This window comes from Chiloscyllium punctatum, chromosome 14 (genome assembly GCF_047496795.1).
Source record: "Chiloscyllium punctatum isolate Juve2018m chromosome 14, sChiPun1.3, whole genome shotgun sequence".
Classification (NCBI taxonomy): Eukaryota; Metazoa; Chordata; class Chondrichthyes; order Orectolobiformes; family Hemiscylliidae; genus Chiloscyllium; species Chiloscyllium punctatum.
In genome coordinates this window covers 21575662-21598597 of record NC_092752.1, presented here as the reverse complement: position 1 = coordinate 21598597, position 22936 = coordinate 21575662, and the positions used below count along the sequence as shown (strand labels likewise).

General features: G+C 37.9%; 1 protein-coding gene across 2 annotated transcripts in view; it reads right to left on the bottom strand.

Moving 5' to 3' along the window:
• Positions 1 to 22936, bottom strand: part of LOC140485667 (TBC1 domain family member 14-like) — a 74695-nt gene that overhangs the window by 26895 nt on the left and 24864 nt on the right. The window contains exons 1-5 of one of the 2 annotated variants that reach the window (XM_072584066.1): positions 13882 to 14097; positions 8360 to 8478; positions 5576 to 5658; positions 4868 to 4985; positions 2896 to 3002 (exon numbers count right to left, since the gene is read on the bottom strand). In XM_072584066.1, coding sequence (XP_072440167.1) covers positions 2896 to 3002; positions 4868 to 4985; positions 5576 to 5658; positions 8360 to 8478; positions 13882 to 13884 — 430 coding nt within the window. In that variant the 5' untranslated portion in view covers positions 13885 to 14097. Of the gene's footprint in view, positions 1 to 2895; positions 3003 to 4867; positions 4986 to 5575; positions 5659 to 8359; positions 8479 to 13881; positions 14098 to 22936 lie in introns of those variants that run through there. The other variant, XM_072584065.1, reaches the window with a different exon arrangement.

Here is a 22936-nt window from a genome sequence, read left to right as displayed (position 1 = left end):
CTATACACCTCAGAGAAGCTGGCTGCCATAATGAATGGCTCTTAAAAGAACAGGAGAAATAGAAGTTACAGATGTTTCAAACATTTAAGAGTTCTAAAAGAGAAGAAACCAGTTTGATCTTTACAAGATGTACACACCAACAAAAGAAATGCCAAAGCCATGATGGTCAAGCAGCATCTTTGGTGAGAACAATAGGGTTAACATTAAAGGTCTGCTACAGACATGACATCTTAATTGTGTTTGTCTCTCCAAATACTGCTGACCCAAAATATTTACAGCCATCTATACTCGAATTTCATTCCACCAGCATTGAGTTTTCAGTTTTTTTTTGTCTTGTCCATGTCAATGCTTTTCACGATTCTAAGAATTAAACACAATTGTCATTTAAACAGCATAACTCTGTTTGCAAAGTAGACCGATGCTATAGATTGATAGAAAAAAAATTTCAGTGTTAAAAATACTGAATTCAGAACCCTGCTATAGCTAGTAGGCAGCTATCCCAATTAAAGGAGCAGTTCTGGCTTCAGTTTTTCAGAATGAAGACGGGCAGATGGTTATGATCATTATTTCAGTCAGATTTAGGTTAGATACAGAGAAGGACATGACAGACATGAAGAATTGAAAGAGGGCTCGTTTGTTAAGCTGAAATCTGATTTGACAAAAGCAGACTGGAATTCTGCTACGCATAAGCTAATTACCAGAGCAGTGAAACATTGCATATTTCCTTGAATGTTCAGAAAAAAGGAAGTGGATGGAATTCAAATCTTGAGCTCGGATTTGTCAAAGAGCTTATACAATAGGTTAAGGCAGACAAATGCACATATCATAATTTAGCACTGCTTGATCAGCTGTCCATTTATCAACATTAACCTTCAGCACCGATGCATAGTAGCAGCAGTATGTTTCTTGCACAAGATGCACTGCATCATCTCATCCTGGCTTTTAATATGGTGTGATCACTACCATCTAGATGGGCAGCAGATGCATGGCAATACCAGCATTGCAGGTTCCCCATCAAATCTCTCACTATCCAGACTTGGACCAATATCTCCATTTGTTCATTACTGTGAGGACAAAATCCAGAAACTCCCTACTGTAGAAATTCAAGACAGCAACTCAAATCAGCTTTCAGAGGATAGTTGAGAATGGACATTAAATGCTGGCCTTGGCATCATCCACAAATGAATAAAATCAAATTTACATGACATTAACAAGGATTTGACAAGATCCGACATAGCAGGTAGATCAGAAATTAAAGGAAAAGCAAGTTAGATCAAAAATTGGCTCAGCAGCAGAAAGCACAAGTGAGAGTCATCCAGTTGTTTTGAGACTGGCAGGTTGCTTCCAGTAGGGCTCTGCAGGATTCAGTTCTACTTCCCTGGCACATAAATAATTTGGACTTCAATGTAGGAAGATTATTAAGTTGGCATATAACAAAAACTAGCCTTACAGTTACAAGTGAAGTTGACAGCTGTGGACTTCAGAAGATACCAATAGACTGGCCAGGTGTAAAATGGCAAATTCAATCAAATTTCAATAAGGTAGAAGAATAACTGGTAAGATAACTGCAATATAAAAGAAGAGGGTCCAACAATTGAATGTCATCATACAGGTGGAAAAAGGTGCTTATACGGAAGTGTTCAGATAATTTCCTTTCATTTGCCAAGACCAAGAATTTAAAAGTAAGGAAGTTATAATAGAACAGCACAAGCCACCATGAAGTCAAAACTAGAAAACATTAAATCCTGGTCACTGCACTGCAGAAAATGTATAGAGATACAGAAATCACTTGAGAACATTTCCAGGAATAGAGAATTTTAGCTATTAGAATAGAATGCACAGACAAAGGATTTTTTATTGGAACAAACAGTGGAGATTTAACTGCGATACATAAAATTTAGGGACCAAGATAGAGTGGATAGCAAAGAGCTCAATAAACAGATGGTGCAGATTTAAATTAACTGGCAAATGGATCACTGGAAGTTGTGGAGAATCTTTCAGTCCATTTAAAGGCCAGAGCTTGCAACTTCACCTGAAAGCAGAGTAAAGGCAGAATCCTTCCTCAAATTTGAAAAAAAGTCACAAGCACATAGTTCAAGTTCCATAACCTCTATATACCCATAGGTCAAGAATTGGAAAGAGGGATTAAGGATAGCCCTTTGTCAGACAGCCTTCTCTCATTCTCTAAATTTGAACATAAGCCTAAAAACAAATCTTGTAACAGGATATGTAAGAAGAATAATAAACACACCACAGTTAGTAGGATTAAAAACAAAATCATAATTCTCATAAAACAATCAAAATCACATCATAGCTTATTAGTTTTGTGTATCTTGTACAACTATAATCTGATCTACAATGATGTAGTATTCCTCAGTAACTGATCTTAACTTTTAACCAATGTCAGGATTATCGCAGAACCTGCATATGCAAATGACAGATATAAAAATAGACAGCAGCTCCCTTGGACTCAACCAAGATTTGCATAATAGATCAAGTACATCACCTAAATTAACAATAAAATGCTGCGCATACTAGAAATCTGAAATAAAAACAAAGCATAAGAGAAACTCAACAGGTTAAGCAGCATTTGCAGAGTCAAACAGAGTGAATGTACTCTTTCTCTCCACTGATGCTTCCAGATCTATTGAGTTTCTTCAGCACTTTCTAGTTTTATTTAGATGCATCATCATCTTCCTCAGCCCTTCCAGCATTCTAGCACTTTTCACAAGGCTTGTCCTATCAGCAGCTATATGAAACGATGATAAAATATACATTTCTGGCTTCATTGAAGTCAAAGCAAAGAGACTACTTAATTTCTTTCACTGGAAGACAAGGAGGCACATTTAAACATTTACCAAGACAATTATAGTTCAAAGCTTATACAACACTCACCATGAGTAATGTTTAGTTCATTGCCAATTGCCAAGCTCCACACCTTCCCTCTTACGCTTGGAGGAATACCTTGCCACCAGAGATCACGAACTTTACGAGAATGATGCCTTCAGGGATTTAAAAAGTCTATTGCGATTATGGCTCATAAATCTGTTACCATAAACATACATACCTTGCCACCAGATATCACAAATTTTATAAGAATGACGCCTTCAGGAATTTTCAAGGAAAACTATTGCAATTACAGCTATAAATCTTTTTTCATAAATTTACTTACAAACTATAAAGTCTTTGATATTTTTCAAACATTCTCTCGAGCAACTTTGTTTTTAATAATCAAAGTCACTGTCATTTCGCAAAAAGAAATGCTGATATTAACCAGTTCAGGTTACCTATGGGAAACAATGGCTGAAAGAATTCCAAACTCAACAGATAAACCATTCCATTCAAGAAAATCTCGAGGTGACTGCTTTTCACTGTGTTTTTGCATCTTTCATGATTAGTTCCCACTACTTGGAGAGCAAAATTTTCTTATGAACTTTCACCTCTGTGACCAGATGAGATGGTGTTAAGACCAAATAATAGGAAAAGCAGAGACACTTTTGCACTAAGATTTTAAAAAAGCTCCAAGCCAAAGTAAGGGAAAAAAAAGAAAAGGATTGGATAAGAGGAAACTTTACATCTGCAGATTGAAACTCAAAGGATAGTCTTCAACAGTTACTAGCCTTCCACTGTACGCTATTTACTTCCACATGTTTCCATCTCAAATTAAAGGAACGAGACAAACTACAGCATTTACCTAAACCTCATATCATGGTACAATTAACAAATGTGATTAGAATGTAGAGTTTCAGTACTTTCTGTAAAGTGTATTGTACGACTCTATGGCCATTTGGCAGTGTTGAGATATGGCTCACTGTGATGCCCTCTCCCTCATTCAAATACTCAAAACATCATACAGTTTGAAGGCTTTCAATTGCAGAAGGGCCAAGTCGGGATGTTGAACCACATTAGGTTAGCACTTGAGGCAAAGTTGAGCAAGAAAATATCAGGAATGCAACACATATACTATTAAAATGGCAACTAAGACACCTAGAGAAAGCAACTGAGAGATTTCAAGTTCAGAACTATAACTCTCTCTCTCTCTCTCCCCCACCTATAATAATAATTGCAAGAGAACAAAGACTTGGAAAAATTATTTTGTCTGCCAGAACTTTGCTGGCAGACAGTCAGGATGTAGAGCCAGTGGAAGTGATTATACAAGGGAGATGCTGAGTGTAATTTCACTCTTACTACCTTTACTGAACCAGAGCAAAGTCATCTGATTTTTAAGACATGCTCTTATAAAAAAATAAGCAATTGAGGTTCAAGTTGGTGGCGGAGGAGCAGCACTGTCTTCGGTCTCCTGGTCCAGGACTTTTACGTTTCCATCTGCTTTTAAAATTTTTTTTTACTTTTGTTCATTTTCTTTTTCCACCAGTGTAAAAGCCTCTTTCGGTGTCTTCAACAAGGCGAGACTGGTCTCGATTCCTGAGTACGTAAGACAGCTACACAGGAGACTCCTCCCAGTGATTGGAGGCAGCAGTGGCTTGGTCCAGTGATTAGTAGCAGCAGCAGCAGCAGCAGCAGCAAAGGTGATTGATGGAATATGTTCCAAAAGGAGGCTGCTTGAAACTCCAGGCCAGGGCTAGGCCTGAGAGATAAAACTTTAAAATCCGGACTTTTTCTTTTGGATAAAGTCTTTAAGATCTGGACATTCTTCTTTTTCTTTTGGCTGTTTCTTTTATTTTTTTAAAATCTGGTTTTGTATTTTAAGATGGTGACTTTGTACACTTTTCACTGTACTCGAATTACATGTGACAATAAAATCTAATTCCAACTCCTATTACATGCAACAATATTAAGAATCTAGCAAATATTTGCAGAAATCATCCTAACACTGCAATGCATTTTCTTTGCTTCCCTTACTCACATAGCCTCCCAGTTGGGCAGGATTTCATGGTTCCAGGTAATGACAGCATTACCAATGCTTTCTTCAAGTTTACACCGATCTTCCAGTAGCTTCCTTCGCCTCTGAGCATCCTTTTGCTCTGGAAGGAACAATAAAAGCTTAATGTAACATTCTGTAATATGATGGCACTCTCTTACATAAACACATCAAGAACAATGACATTTAGATAAAAAATTCAGGTCTTTGTTTCAGAACAAATGTAGCAAAGAAAAATGTATCCCAACATTAATGGATGATCTGCACAAACCTGTGATCAACATGACACCCAAAACTGCCATCCATTTTTCATTCACAATCAACTGTGAATACATCTTTAACTGCACAAAATTAGCACACAACACAAGGTTTTAGGAGTAATATTAACTTAGCCCACCAAGTTGAAAATTGATAGGACTTCATCTGTTGATCATTTTGCACCCTCTTATTTAACTTTTCATTGGTCAATTGAAAGTAACATGGAGCAAGGTATAAAATGGATACAATCCCAGCATCTTCCTACAGTTCAGGTTGAAATGCAAGAGGAGTTGAATTGCAAATAAAAAAAGGTGCAAAAACCAAAACATATTGAAAAGAAACCTGAATTAAGAGTGCTGCCTCATATGATTTAATCAAAATTTTAAGCTTTCACAAAAATATACTCGTATAACTAATTAAAAACTTGCAGTTAACCTCGTTTTTTCACTTGAGCCACCATCTCCTCATACTGTTGCCTGTGCTTCTGAGCTTCTTCTGCAGGTTTTGCAGGGAGATTCCTAAGGAGGAATAACAGTCCTTAATCATTACTTGATTTTTCTCCCCCCCAACTATTGCAACAGCTCAGAATAGAAGAGAGATATAATGGGCGTCTAAGTTATAAAATGCATCTTCTGAAAAGGTACAACAAATTCAATCACTGGAGAGTATTTGCATATGATTATATGAAATTCCTCTTTACCAGACTTTCTATACGAATTAAACTTAAGTTTGAGTATTTGGAACATGCAACGTTGAACCAAAACCAGGAGGTGGTAAGAAAATTATAAAATAGCCAAAACTAAATTTCAGTTTAAGATCCTCAATAACTTAGCAAAGATACAAGACTTATATTCAACCAACAAAACAAAACATGAGGACGTGGCCTTATTGCCTGGGGTTGCGGCATGAAAACCAAATACTCACTCCCTCTTTATTGTTGTTGGTCAACTATTCAAGACCCCACACTTCCTTACTTAACTTGAAAGTAATACAGATGGATTTGAACAGCAAATGACATCTTCCTGGAATGTTCCAAGTACTTCACAGCCAGTGACAATTTTGAAGGGCAGCACTTGTGCAGGAAAATTTTCTACACAAAAGGCTCATGAATGATCACAAGATAAAACCTAATTTGGAGGCTGGTGCTAGCTGAAGAGACACGACTACAAGTCTGCTATTCTTGCAATAGTGTGATGGGATCTTTTAAATTCACTAATGGTGAATGAGCTTCATTTTATCATGTCATTCAATATGAATTCAGCAAAGCACCGCGCTCTCAGTAGACTAAAATAACAACCATGATTATCTGCTCAGCCTTTAGAGAAATGGCAAACATCTAAACAGATCAATATGGTGTGTGTCATTTGTAGTCCTGCAATCAGTTTTCCATCTAAACTACCATACTCTTTCCAAATTAAAACTGAAAGCTATAGTACTGCAGTAGTCAACAAGCAATCGTCTTGAAATGACTAGCATAAGAAACCATCTCCTTGACATATGATTCTGCAGAATTGCATCATCTGTTCATCAAGCCCCACATACATTGATAAAACTGAGAACTTTGGAATATTATTAGAGTGCTCTAATTTATTTAACACTTAGAAAGCTACGTATTTCTTTTGGTGCAATAATTGAACAAGAGGGAGGCAGGAAAGCTTCTCAATTCTACTAAACATTTGCGCTGTAAATACTTTCGATGGCATCCCTTGATTGCATTTAGAAGCTTCTGTTTCAAATTAATTCTGAATCAGTACAAAAGTATTCCACAAATGTTACTTTGTCCTAATAAGACTGAATGCAAGGAACTAATGATTTGCAAGTTACATTTGCATATCGGTCATCTTCCAGTTACCTACCTATCTTTTTTTTAAGATTAGCTTACTTACAGTGTGGAAACAGGCCCTTCGGCCCAACAAGTCCACACCGACCTGCCGAAGCGTATACCACCCAGACCCGTACTCCTACATTTACCACTTCACCCAACACTACAGACAATTTAGCATGGCCAATTCACCTGACCTGCACATTTTTGGATTGTGGGAGGAAACCGGAGCACCCGGAGGAAACCCACGCAGACACTGGGAGAATGTGCAAACTCCACACAGAGTTGCCTGAGGCGGGAATTGAACCCGGGTCTCTGGCGCTGTGAGGCAGCAGTGCTAACCACTGTGCCACCGTGCCGCCCTTCACAAAGGCATCAGTCACTGAGGCATATCGCCATAGAGAGTAGTAGCATCACAGGTACTACACCATGACACCCATTATATACTGGCATAAACAAAGCATATCAATAGGCTATTTGACCACTATAGCATCAAAGCAAGCCCAACTTCAGCCTTAAACTGCACCTATCAAAAAAAAAATGGAGTACCAAATGAGCAGCAGCAATTCTACATGTTTATTGCCTCCCACTTAAATTCAACTGCATTGAAATTATCCAGTGTCTGAACAGTGAATCAAAGTTTAGTGAACTTTGCATATAAGATGTGGTGAAATTCCATTATTCTACAGTATGGTTCTACACTATACTGACTAATGAATTACTGAGTTATTTAGAGTAACATGATAAGCACTTTGGTTTGCCATGGCTATTTCTTCTGCGTGCTTTTTTTCTTATTATTGTGTCTGGTGGTACTGACTCCTCCTGAGATATGGCTTCAAATGAAATCAATCTTAAACAAATGGCTTATCATCTGTCTGTTAGAATGACTAGATCTATATGATTAAATCAAGGGGGCATGATAGCCAATTCATTATGATTCCAAATCTATACAGTGTAATCTAAAAGCTTTGGATTATTATAATAACTGGTTTTTGCAAAGGGATTCTATCAACTCATTTTCAATAATCACTATGAACAATATAGCAAACTAGAACACTGCCACTAGTTTTGTTTATCTGTGGCAAATACTCTCTTCCATTTAATGGTTTAATAATCCAAGTTTCAACTTTGGAACTTACTGTACCTTCCTTTTCAAAAGAAGAGATCTAGAAATACTTTTGTGTCAACCCTATATTTTGCTTTTTGGCTCTTCACACATGAAAATATATAAATCGAAAGTGCACCAACCTGCCAATTTACCAATGTAGTCACGTACAAGCTCAATGTAATCATAGCTCTATCTAGCACGATTTCATAGTCACACCGCAGAAAAACAAAGTACCTTCAGATATAAAACCTTGTTACTACTGAAGTGAGATAAAAGGTTAGGGACTCACGCTGGCCTATCCTCAAGGATAAGTGCTGTTGTGGAGAGAGGTTCGAAGTCTAGGTTTTTCCTCAATCTCTGATTAGGAGAGGGGGACTTCTGGGCTCTCCTAGATCTTTCTTCATATTCCTGCACAAAGTAAGCAATTTATTTGCATCACCAAAAATAAGAATTAATATCAAAGTTTATCAGTCATAATCTAAACATGCTCTCCAGTTAACTTCTATCAATTAGTCTTCAACAGAGCCAAACAAAAGCAAAAATGCGCAGCAGACTTCAGAGTGAAACTTGCATCAGAATCACTGATGATGCCTAAAACACAAATTCTAACAATGTTTAGTAACCCATTAGGGCAAGCCAATCTTTTTTAATATATAAAAAGCATCTTCTTGGATACCAAACTTAAAATATCTGGTAGGTAGAACTTGTTGTAAGGAGATTTTCCACAGAGTGTGATTGGAAATGCCCAAATTCCTGGATGTTATAGTTCTCTATAGGTTCATCAACGTACTCACGCTCCACTGGTGTCAGCAATGGAGAAGTTTAAATGTTGCACGATTTGTTTGATTACTCAAATAATAACAGATGGGAGCAAGTGAAATGCAGATGTAGCTTGTCCAAAAATCTCGGTGGTGACCAGAATTAATGCAACATGAGAAACAAAACTAACAACTGAAAGTCATTGTGTGGTCAAGCAACTGAGATTTAGTCATTATAAAGACAATGGTATGAGAATTATCAGTACAAATTACAAAGATGATTGGTCTTAATACAGTGCCTAGATTAAATGAGAACAGTAAAACTCATAGATCAAGATCATAAGTGCAGATAGATCATATTTATAATCAAGTCAATTTACACTAAGAAACAGACTCTCCAGGAGCACGGCATTTTAGCATTTACTGCTATAAGATTAGAGTATAAAAGTAGGGTAGAGTTGCTGCAACTGTAACCAGCATTACGGAGACCACACCTGCAGTATTGCATACAATTTTGGTTTTATTATTTGAGGGATATAGTTGTACTGGAGGCAATTTGATTCTAGAGATGATGGGTTTGTCTTATGAGCAGTTCAGGCCTATACTTGCAGTGATAGATATAGGACAGATGTCAGAGGCAGATTCTTTACTTACAGTAGTAAGGGTATGGAATGCTTTGCCTGCAACGCTAGTAGATTCACCAACTTTAAGTACATTTAAGTCATCATTGGACAAGCATATGGACATACATGTAATAGTGTAGGTTAGATGGGCTTCAGATTGGTATGACAGGTCAGCGCAACATCGAGGGCCAAAGGGCCTGTACTGCACTGTAATGTTCGAAGTTTAGAAGAATGAGGGGAGATTTAATTAAGATTTGGAAGGTACTAGAAGGGATTGACAAAATAGACACAGAAAGGATATTCCCTCATTTGCAGCGATCTAGAATGAGAAGAAATTGTTTAAGGAAATTATTTCTCTAAATGGATCACAAATCTGTGGAATTCACTATGTCAAAATGCTGCAGATGCTGATATATTGAGTAAATTTGAGGATTTTAAAATTAGAAATGGGTTTAAGGGTTATGGAGCTGTGCAGGAAAAGAGTTGAAGCAGAGATGAGATCGACCATGATCAAATCAAATGGTGGAACAGGCTCGAAGGGCTGAGTTGCCTAATCCAGCTTCTAGTTATGCTTTTATATATCTCACACAGTTGAATAGACATGAAACCATTAGGTAGTGTAAAGGGACGAAGCAGAGTATGTTAGGATGAACTATTCACATCAGCTCTGAAACTTAAACTTTGAGCTTCAGTTGACAGCATGATCATTTTCATCCTTCTAAATAACTTCTAGCCCAGTTTTCTTGCATCCTCTTAAACTCAGACTTTGGTCTTCTCCTGTAATGCTATGTGACATCATGGCAAAGACTGCTTAAATCTGTATGCAACAAATCCAGTGCATTTAGCTCACGTACAATATCTGTAATTTTTCCATGAAATTCTATTAGCCAAGGAGGGTTGTTCTAGGTGTGTGATAGCTAAACTATTTTTCTTTTATCTAGGGTGGTACGGTGGCTCAGTGTTTAGCAGTGCAGCCTCACAACGCCAGTGACCTGCACTTGATTCCAGCCTCCGGCAACTGTCTGTTGAGTTTGCACATTCTCCCAGTGTCTGCCTGAGTGTGGTCGAGTTTCGTCCCAAATCCAAAGACGTACATGTTAGGTGAATTGGCCATGCTAAATTGTCCATAGTGTTCAGGATGTGTAGGTTAGGCGATAGAGTATTGGGTAGGGGAATGGGTCTGGGAGGATTACTCTTCAGAGGGTCAGTGTGGACTTGTATGGCCAAATGGCCTGTCTCCTTACTGTAGGGATTCTTCTTCTGATATGTGCTAAGTGCAGCCTTAAAGTCTCTAAAAGTGCTCTCAATATCAAGCCCGAAATTAGTTAGATTACTCCTAACTTCCTTTTAAAAACAGGTACTATTTTGTTTACTTGTCATTCAGATATCTAAACCCAACTGTATCTTGAAATACAATTTCTAAAAATTCATGCATGAACTGCTTCAAGATCCCACATCATCTTGTTCAGGTATTTTGTTATCCCTTACACAAACTAAGACAACTGAAATTTATCCTTAATGCTTCACAATATTAATCACCTCAGCAATAACTACTTCAAGGTCTTCTTTCTGATATCCCATTTTCCAGAAAAAGATGGATGCAAAGTATTAAATATCTCTGCTAATTATTAATTTTTCCATCTAGGTCCTACTGACAAATTGATTGTTTGATTTCAAAAAATTAATTAGAATTAATTGAGAAACAGTTAAATCCATTGTATCCACCTCACAATGAAATACAATATAAATAGGAGTGATGCCTACCTAAGCATGGTTGATCTGCCCTGGGCCTCAATACCATTTTTGGGCCAGCTTCTCCTATTTCTCTAACTCCTTGATAATTCAAAACTCTACCTAAATACTTTCAATGCTCTAGCCACCACAACTGTCTGGGGAGCAAACTCCAAACATGCACTACCATCAGAAAAAAATTCCTTTGCATCTCAATTTTAAATGAGTATCCTCTTACTTCTCTGGCTCAAGACTCATCCCCATAAGAAACACCTTCTCAACATCTACTTGTTAAGACCCCTCAGAAACTTGTATGTTTTACTAAGATCACCCCTCATTCTACTAACTTCCAATATATAAAGGCCTAAACAATTTCACCAGTCTTGATAGATCAACCTCTATCTCAGAAATCAGAACCAAACTTTATACAATACTCCCGATGTGGCCTCGCCAACAACCTCTCAATAAAGGCCAAAATTCCATTCATCCTATTTGCAATGCTTGCATGCTAATCTTGCTTAGGCTGAATATATCAACATATTTACAGTCAAATATGTATACAGAATTAGCAAAGTGGTCATTTTACCAGTAATTTAAATTATTCCCACCTAAAATAAGTGGTTGTATCTTCAGATTGCAGCTGATTACATATTTCATGAGAGATGAATAACTTTTGCTATGTAGATCTTAACGTTAGCAAATTTGAACAGAATTTAAATCATTTTTTAGATAATGATTCACAATTTACATCTAAATGTTTAAATTTAAATGTTAATTTTTTTAGCTAAAGCAGAAATGTGGACTTTAGCAAGGGACAGCAATTCATACTACACCAAAAGATTCCATGTGATAATGCTCGGTGCTTAACTGCTTATTAATAACATTTAAAAAAGGATGTAGCAAGGTGAACTCCAATACTGAAGCTGTTTCCAGTCTTACAAATTAGGAAAATTCCTATAACAGTACCAGTGGTCTGAACGTTGAGCAATTACGCGTTGAGAGCACAAAGCCGAAGCCCAAAAGACAAAAGTGCAATGGGCCAAATGCCTCCTACCTCGGTTACAATTCAGAGATTATAAGGAGCTGAAACCCAAATTGAATTTTACTTTTCTTTAACTCGGGTGATAATGAAGACAATTGTGCTGCCATCATTGCCTGGTCAAGGATATTCAAGTGAACACAAGAATCTAGAATTTTCTACGTCTCATTACACGATGAGCTGCTGACTGAACTGTATAGGCAGATAAACTGCCATTCTCCAGCCTTCCTGATACTTAAAGCAAAGAAACTCAAAACAGAAAATGCCTGTGTTGATCATGTTTCCTTCAAAACCTTCAAATGTTCACATTTCACTAGCGCTATCCAAGTAGTTTTGAAGTAGTCAGTAGATACAGCCAACTTTTATTCTCCTGTTCCTAATTTTAATACCTTTCTGGCATGGCTAATCAAATTAGGCACAGTCTTTTCATTTCTAAAATTGTTCCCAAGACACCAACTGAGTCATTAAAGCAAAACCTAACAATCACAGCCAATGTTTTAAAAGCTGAAATTATCCTAGACAGTTTGCAAAATAAGAAATTAATCCAATGTTGTCTACTCAGCATAACCAAAAGTACTAGTCCAAATAAAATCTGTGCTAATTAAATAATAATGCACTTGGATCAGAATTAGCTAAATTAAATATCAAGATTTCAATGTAACCTTGGCATTTTGCTTTACTCAATTACTTTTCTCGTCACAAACATTAAGTCTAATGTACACTTTCTTAATAGATGTATTGCGTTCAATAGTTTTAAAGTCGAACAGTTTTAAGACAAAGTGTACTTTCTTAATACATGCACTAGCTGCAAATGTAATTAAAATGCATTCAGTATTCACCTGCACAGTGCTCCATTATTTACAATGGCACCTAAGAAACAAATCTATTAATTCTGTAAATGTGATTCTGAGCCTTATTTAAGGTGTATTAATTTCCATAAATAACTGTATCCTATTGTATTATAACTCTTTACACTCACGTCTATGCAAGACTGCATACAGTTAGCAAACAGTGCATGTTAGCAGTACCAGTAGATTGATCAGATTTCCCTTTTAATTAGACTTCAAACTTTTCACATACTGAAGCATGGAAATATAAACAAATTATTAAACTATGGTCATTATACAGATTTGATATATACCTAGCACACAAACCAACTAATTTTAGAGCTTGTCCCTTTGCAGCTGTTCGAAGAAAAACGCAAATTTAATTTGAAAATACAGTACTAAATAAGTATTGAACAAGTGAACACATACTTCAAATCATTCGGCACCAAATCCATCTTAAAGAAAATACATCACGTACTCTGCTAATAAATTCAAACATTAATACTTAAGAAATTTGATGAAATAATTATCCAGCTCATGAATTTTTGTTACACATTCTAGCAGTGCCATTCTATCAGCATCACAAAGACTCCCGCCCCAAAGCAGGCAGGAAGAGGAGATCTTTATAAAATGAAGCTGAAAGCACAGCGCCAACTACAGAATGATTCATCAGCATTGTTCCGATATGTGCACAGCAGATCTGGAAGAAAACTAGTGTCAAAAAGAAGTTATTGCTAATCAATTTAACAACTACACAGATTGTAACTAAAGATAGTCTTTCATTTTTTTAAAAAAGGCACTCTAATGTCACAGCTTTAAAGGTGCGTACTTACCATGAAAGCTGGCCTCAAAACAATCCAGGGGAAAGCAACAATGAAAAGCCTTCATTATGTGCCTTCAAGCTCTAACTTCTTTTTTTGCAAAGGACTCTACAGCATATCAGGCTAGTTAACTCATCTGTTGTGACCTTCTCTCCCCAAGTTCATCTAACTGCAAACATAAAATCACTGAGGTCTGCAGTTAACCTCCGTCAGTGAGGAAAAAGGCTGCAGCCATATTAATCATCTGCAGAGAGGAAGCATCCAATCAGTTCTCTCAGATTTCTACTCTAATGCCTTAGTCTTGTATCAGTGATGTGAGTCAGAAAGCGTTCAGGTCTCCGATGCTTAACGGCATTTACTGATGTACCATTGCAGCATATCAGAAGATTAAACTAAAATCCTGACTGCAGAGTCATTACAGCCGATTTCAGACAGAAAATACTTAAACAATCAACGTAAATGTCTCCTTGAAAAACTAAAGACTAAACCATACGGTGTAGTTAACTAAATCAAAAAGAGGAGTCCCAAACTTGCTCATTAAATTTCAACCAAGCACCTATACACGTGCAATTTCTAATCAAATTTATGCCTTTAACGGACAACACAGAATTGTACAAGGTACTTTAAGATAAATCACAAAAAGCTGGAAAGCCCTGTACATGCTAACATTGGCTCAGATGGCAGTCATAGAGCTGCATAGACTGGAGTTACTTGCAAGGATCCTGCAGAATCTCAGATGTAATGCACTTTGTGGGAACAACCCAAGAAACTGAAGACTGATAGATCATATCCCTGGATCTGGACCCTTCTTATAAAAACCCTTAATGTCAGAGAATTTAGAGGGCCCTGCTTCCATTAGGTAAATAGTTACCCAGGAAAGGTTAGACAATTAAAAACTTAATTAATCTCCCAGCTAGCCATTAAGCTGAACCCACCAATCTGCCAACTCAAATCCATCAGATGCTGCACTTCGTTCCATCCTGTATATCTGATAACTTTACAACCCAGAATAATTCCAACATCACCTCTCTTCTCCACTCATACCCAACCGTGACTGAGCCCCAAGATCTGACTCTCCCCAACCCACCTGAATCAAAAGAACAACATCCTCCACTCCACTGGCCCTAGCTACCCTCAAACCTCCATCACCCACCTGGCATATTTAAGCAACTGGCATATTAACATTGTACTTACTCATTTATAGTTTCACAACAGCTGTCAAAGTTAGTGAGTTTTGAGAAGATCCGTAGCTCAGGTTGAGGTTCTGTTCGCCGAGCTGGGAATTTGTCTTGCAAACGTTTCGTCCCCTGTCTAGGTGACATCCTCAGTGCTTGGGAGCCTCCTGCGAAGCGCTTCTGTGCTGTTTCCTCTGGCATTTATAGTGGCCTGTCTCTGCCGCTTCTGGTTGTCAGTTCGAGCTGTCTGCTGTAGTGGCCGGTATATTGGGTCCAGGTCGATGTGTTTGTTCACAGTCTGTGGATGAGTGCCATGCCTCTAGGAATTCCCTGGCTGTTCTGTTTGGCTTGCCCTATAATGGTAGTGTTGTCCCAGTCGAATTCATGTTGCTTGTCGTCTGTGTGTGTGGCTACTAAGGATAGCTGGTCGTGTCGTTTCGTGGCTAGTTGGTGTTCGTGTATACGGATCATTAACTCTCTTCCTGTTTGTCCGATGTAGTGTTTTCTGCAGTCCTTGCATGGGATTTTGTACACTACATTAGTTTTGATCATGTTGGGTATCGGAAGACAGTTAACGATCCGTATACACGAACACCAACTAGCCACGAAACGACACGACCAGCTATCCTTAGTAGCCACACACACAGACGACAAGCAACATGAATTTGAGTGGGACAACACTACCGTTATAGGGCAAGCCAAACGGAGAACAGCCAGGGAATTCCGAGAGGCATGGCACTCATCCACAGATTCTATCAACAAACACATCGACCTGGACCCAATATACCGGCCACTGCAGTGGACAGCTTGAACTGACGACCGGAAGCGGCAGAGACAGGCCACTATAAATGCCAGAAGAAACAGCACAGAAGCGCTTCACAGGAGGCTCCCTAGCACTGAGGATGTCACCTAGACAGGGGACGAAACATTTGCAAGACAAATTCCCAGCTCGGCAAACAGAACCACAACAACGAGCACCCGAGCTACAAATCTTCTACCAAACTTTGTTCTGGATGTAGGTTTGCTCGCTGAACTGGAAAGTTTGTTTTCAGACGTTTCTTCACCATACTAGGTAACAAAGAGTGAGCCACTGGAGGAAGCACTGGTGTTATGGCCTGCTTTCTATTTCTGTGTTTAGGTTTCCGTGAGCTGGTGATTTCATTTGGTGTGATGATGTAATTTCCTGTTCTTTTTCTCAGGGGATGGTAAATGGGATCCAAGTCAATGTGTTTGTTGAGCGTGTTCCAGTTGAAGTGCCATGCTTTTAGGATTTCTCGTGCGTGTCTCTGTTTGGCTTCTCCTAGAATGGATGTGTTATCCCAGTCGAAGTGATGCCCTTTGTCATCTGTATATCAGGATACTAGTGAGAGTGGGTTATGTCTTTTTGTGGCTAATTGATGTTCATATATCCCAGTGGCTAGTTTTCTACCTTGCAAAAACTGTAACAAACACTACATTGGACAAACAGGCAGAAAACTAGCCACCAGGATAAATGAACATCAACTAGCCATAAAAAAAAGACATGACTCACTCTCACTAGTATCCTTACATACAGATGAGGTGGGACATCACTTCGACTGGGATAACACATCCATCCTAGGAGAAGCCAAACAGAGACACGCACGAGAAATCCTAAAAGCATGGCACTTCAACCGGAACACACTCAACAAATACATTGACTTGGATCCCATTTACCACCCCCTAAGAAAAAGAACAGGAAATTACATCATCACAGAAAATGACATCACCAGCCCACAGAAAGCTAAACACAAATAGAAAGCAGTCCATACCATCAGTGCTTCTCCAGTGGCTACTGTTTATGTTACCTAGTATGGTAAAGAAACATCTGAAAACAAACCTTCCAGCTCAGCGAGCAAACCTACAAGCAGAGCTGTCAAAGTGTATGGCTGTCCTGGGTACACTCTGCATTTCTGAAACTGGAATCACAATTGTCAGCTAGAAATGCTGAACTCAGCAGTTACATAAAATAGTAAGTGGTGCAGCCACTGACTGATTGTCAATCCTTAGAATACCTGGGCCAATGCAGATAAAGAAAGCTAAACTGATAGCAATGTTACTAATCTGCTGGAGACGAAATGTCATCTCATTTGTCAGAGACAGGGAGAAAGAATAGTTAGTGGATGGGGAAAGGGTATCATCTTGATTTATACAGTATATAGATGACTATAGTAATCCGAAACATTAAACTGAAATTATGAATAGATAAGACCAAAACTCCACCACTCAAGCCAACCATCAAGAAACCAGCTCAAGATGAAGCATCAGCAGACCATAAACCATGGACCAACTTTTGGGTAGAGCACAAGAACAACAAATATTTAACTCATCACATGAGAGAAATAGTTACTGCATTAAAATTAAAACTGAGCCCTGAACAGCAGCGTGATCATAAACTTGAATGCATGTTTGGTGTTCATGTTTGCATTTGCAATTATTTTGGATTCCTACTTGTACATTGAAATTATCCATAAGTTTTCTCAATGTATCTCATATTCAAGTGGATGTTTGTGACTGAATCCTGGATTTCAAAAATTTTCATTGGATTGAGAGGCATCGGCTCACTCACCAATGGTTGTAATGCATAAAAAAGTTAAATTTGCCAGAACTATATCAACTTTTTATCTCTATCCTAAAGTGCATTCAAACCAGCAGTTTCTTTAACTGATCATACAAATATCTGACCAAAAAGGCAATGAAACTAAAATTGTATTTTCATTTGCAGTTTCACCTTTGTATTATACCATGATTTCCTTTCAACAGAAAGGTGCCATGTGAAAGAGAAATGAAAGAAAAAAAAAGTGTTCCTTCAAGAAAAATTTAGCCACTTAAGGTAATTTCATTATTAATTGCACAAAATAGATGAAATTTCTTGTTAAATTTAATTGGGCACTTAGCAATTAGGCTCATGGAATATGGAACAAATTTAAAATTAATAAACAGATAGTAGACATGCATTTTTGGTTAGTAGGCTGTAACTAGCTGGGTATTGAAATGCTTCAGTTATTTATAATCTGTATCAATCACTCAAATGAGGGAACTAAGTGAATGTATCAAATTTTGTCTACAATCAAAAATTAGATGAAAAGAAAGCAGCAAGGAGGATGCAAAGAGATATAGTCAGATTTGGGGAGTGGGCAAGAACATGACAGGTGGATTATATAATGTGGAAGAATGTGAATTCATTCACTTTCATTGGAAAAGATAGAAAGTTAGATTTTTTTTAAATGGTAGGAGACTAAAAAATTATTGTTTAGGATTTCAGGGCACGTTGCATATAAATCTCAAAAGTTAACAAGCAGACAAATACAAGTAGTATTTTAGCCTTCATGACAAAGGAATTGGGGCACAATGAAGATATTTACTAAAATTACAGTATATAGGACCATGTTGAGACCACAAAAGAAATATTCTGTACAGTTCAGGTTTCCTTCCACAAGGAAGAGTCCACTAGTTTTCCTGGGTATACAATAAAAGACCACAACATTATCTTCTGGGCTTGGAAGATTGCCTTGTCTGGAGAGATTGAGTAGGTTGAGCCTATTTTTCCTAAGCTTAAGATACTGTGAAGTAATGCATTTAAAGCACAGCGTTCCTTAGAGGTTCAGCACATTAAAATAATAGAAGGTCTTTCAATGCCACAGAACTGGGTTCACAGTCTCAAAGTAGGTGCGAATGATCTAGGTCTGAAACAAAAATTTCTTCATTCAGAGGATTGTCTCTCTCGAATTTATTATTAGAGGTACGAATGCTTGATCATTAAGGCAGGCACCCCAAAGACACAGAATAAATATAATTTTGGATATTAAAAGAATTCAAGATCTGTGGATAAGGTGAAGGAAGGTGTAATTGACTTATAAAATCAACTGAGATCTTACTAAAATAGATTCAAAAGGCTAAACAGTCTGAACTTACTTCCATTCATGTTCTTATGCATAGTCAAAAAGTGTGGCGATGGAAAAGCACAGGTCAGGTGGCAGTAGAGGAGAAGAGTTGATGTATCAGGCATAAGCCCTTCATCAGGAATGCTTATGCCTGAAATGTCGACTCTCCTGCTCCTCAGCTGCTGCCTGACCTGCTGTGCTTTTCTCGTGCCACACTTTTCGACTCTTGACTCTCCAGCATCAGCAGTCATCACTTTCTCTCTTGTTCTTATGCATATTGATTTTTCCAGAAGAAGAGAATGTATCTTGAGATTTTCTGGGCCAGGGAAAGTACAGCAGGAAAAACTAATTGTCCAAAATGCGAAGATATATCTGCCACAGATTTAGAAGTCTACTGTGTAAAATTATGATTGATAGCTTATGATCCGCACCCGGTAATATAGCTTCTTTGGAATTAAGAGTCAAAATATAGTCCAGTTTGGCACGGTAATTTATTCCCGAGGGGAAGCTTCAGCCTTGTGCCTCATTCCAACAATTAACTTCTGAAAATGAATTTCAATAATGAAAAATTATGAAAAAGCTCTACATTTATCATTATAGATCTATTTCAGTGAAAAAGATGATAATGAAACTGATGGTACACTGTGCTTGTTCTACACTTTGCACAGGGCATGTACTGGAAGAAATGCACATAATGTTAATCATGGTTCACAATGTAATACATATGAATACACAGATTGGAAGGAGTAGACCAATAGAGCCCATGAGCCTTGTCCACCACTCAATAAGATCACGATTAATCTATTTGTGGCCTCAAACCCACCTCTTATTTTGAGCGTACTACTGAAACTTCAAGATAGGTTTAGTAAAATTCCAATAACACGCCATAATTGTATTCAGTATTTCAGTCATGACACAATCAATAACTTTCAGTAATTTGGCATCACCGCATTAAGCACCAAGTTAGCACTTTCTCGTTTCTAACCTCTCCTTATCGAGGTTTGCCTTTGAATTTTAGATCACTCTCACAGAAGTCACAAATCTCAAGCTTTAAGAGTGTACTTTCATTTTCAGCTTCTTAAAATTATCCTGAACCTTAAGCAGATTTCTCTCCAAATTTTAGAATAGCTTACCACTCCCTGGGCTTAAAGAAGTGTTGCTTTTTAAGTCTATCTTCATCTGTGACTTTTCCACATTCTTTTTATATACTCTTAACTTTGCACACTGTGCCCAGCACAAAAGTAAAACAGAAAATGTGATCTGACCACACTAACGAGGGAAAGTAGGGATTCTATTAGATCCATGAAGCGGGCAGACAAATTGGCCATGCAAAAAAAAAAGCAGACACAAGAACAAGAACCAGGAGGAAGAAAAAAGGAATAGTAAGGGAAAAACACAATGAGTGTAAGCTTGCAAAAACAAACTAAATGATAAAAACTTGTATAAGTGTGTGAAGAGAAAATGGATTAGTGAAATTGAACGCAGGTCTCTTTTAGTCAGAAATAAAGGAAGAAAGAAATGGCAGACTTATTTGTTCTATTTTCACAAATGAGGATACAAATAACATCCCAAAAATGTTGGGTAAACCAGGAAGTACAGACTGGTTAGCCTGATATCGGTAGTGGGGAAAATACTAAAAGATTTAATAGCACATTACATGGAAAACAGTGACACAGTTATCATGGATTTATGAAAGGGAAATTATGCTTGAACAAATCTGAAATTTTGATGATTCTAACGAAGCGAATTGAAGAAGGGGAGCCAGTGGATGCAGTCTATTTAGACGTTCAGAAAGCTTTTGATAACGTCCCACAAAAAATATTAGCATGAAAAATTAAAGTGCATGGGATTGGGGGTAGTGTACGGATATTGATAGAGAACAGGTTGGCAGACAGGAAACAGTATATAGAAGGTGGGTCTTTTTCTGACTGGCAGTTAATGTCTAGTGGGTTACCACAGGGATCATTGCTTGGATTTCATAGTCACAATTTATATTCATGATTTAAATGAGGGAACTAATTGTAATGCCTACAAGTTTGCAGATACCCTAAAGATAGGTGGGAGGGTGAGGAAGATGTGGAGAAACCTCAGTGATTTGAACAGGTTGAGTAAGTGGCAAATGGATATCAGTTCAAAGATAATGTGAATAAATGAGAGATTGCCCACACAAAGCAAAAACAGAAGTCAGAATACCTGAATGGCTATAGATTGGGAGAGGGGGAGGTGCAACAAGACCTGGGTGCCCTTGTACACCAGTCTTTGAAATTATATATCCAGGTGCAACAGGCAGTGAAGGACAGATTATGTTGGTCTTCATATTGAGTGGATTCATACAAGAGCAGGAATGTCTTGCTGCAATTATACAGGGTCTTCAGGAGACCATAACTGGTGTACTGTTTGCAGTTTCAGTCTCCTTATCGGAGGGTGAATGTTCTGGAGGTGGTGCGACAACGATTTATCAGAATGATTCATGGAAATGTAGGACTGATGCACGATCAATTAGAATCGTATTCACTGGAGTTTAGAAGAATGGGCTTGAGGGAATGTTGGGGAGACAGGTATTGTAGAAGCCTATAAAATTCCAACAGTAGCAAAGATGTTCCCAATGACCCGGGAATCCAGGCCCAGGGTCATAGTTTAAGGATATGGGGGATGGGGTGGGGCATTTAGGACCATGATGAGGAGAAATTTCTTCACCAGAGTCACGAGCCTGTACATTGCTTTGCCTGAAAGTGGTTGATAACAAAACATCAATTTTAAGGAATTAGATATAGTTCCCAGAGTTAATGAGATTGAAGGGTATGGGTAAAAAGCAAGGACAGGATACTGAAAAGGGTAATCAGCCATGATCTCACTGGCTCCAGGTGCTGAATCGTGTGGCCTGTTTTTGGTACTTCTACAGGTTTGTTACCCCTTACTTTCTGAGAAGGGGTTAACATATCAGTTTTTGAATGCTTGACTAAAAAGAAAGTATTTTCAGCCAACGAACGATTGCTGCACTTTCTAGAAAGCGCATTCTATATTTTTCAAGGATGGGAATTGGACAAAGAGAGAGAAGGGGGCCATCAAAACTTTCTGCCCTGCTTGGTACTTGGCATGATTTCTGCAGGAGTTAGAAGACATTACCAAACAGTTGAAATGCCAGAATCAACTTGCAGTGCATACAGCTAAGCAACTCCCACTCATCTCATTATTTCAGACACAACCATCGAAAGATCTTGGACAAGAGGAAGAGAAACAACAGCAGCAGGATCGAATGATTGTGAATCATTTCAAATATTACAGAAGCTCAATCAATCTACTAGAAATATTTTCAAATGTTCAGAAATGCTTTGAAATTTTTTTAAAACGTTCTGTAACAAACAAGCCCCACCGCAGGTAATGAAAAGACAAAGTTCACACGCATTCACCAATGCATTTCATTTGTACATTTTCAGAAATGGAAGCACATTTCTTCATTAAATAAAATTTTACAGGGACTAGCATTACTTTTCACTTTACCTAGTCTTGTTTCTCAGATTGTTTGAGCTTCCCATTTCTGTGAAGAGTATGGGCAACTGCATTTACCGAATTCGACTTCAGTAAAATACGAGGACCTTCTGCAAATTGCAATCAAGGCTGCATTATGCTGCTTCATTTCACTGATTTCTCTTTTTAGCTGGAGAATATGGAAACCGAAAAAAGGACAACTTTAACCTGCACCCTCCTACTTTTTGTATGCTAGGGTCAATGCCAGAACAAGTTCCCTATTGTAGACACTTAAAATTGGAGCCATTTAAACCCAATACAAAAAAAAGTTAAAATTATGATAATGAATTTATAGGTGTTTGACCTACATGATTAGATTCAAAGGCTGTCCAAATAGCTACAGAAGAAAAAAAAACTCTGCCATGCCATATAACCCAGACACACCACCATTTACTGATTACTGGCAAACTTTCTGATCAAGGAATGACTAAGAATGCATTAAGGCAATGCAAAAAGTATTTT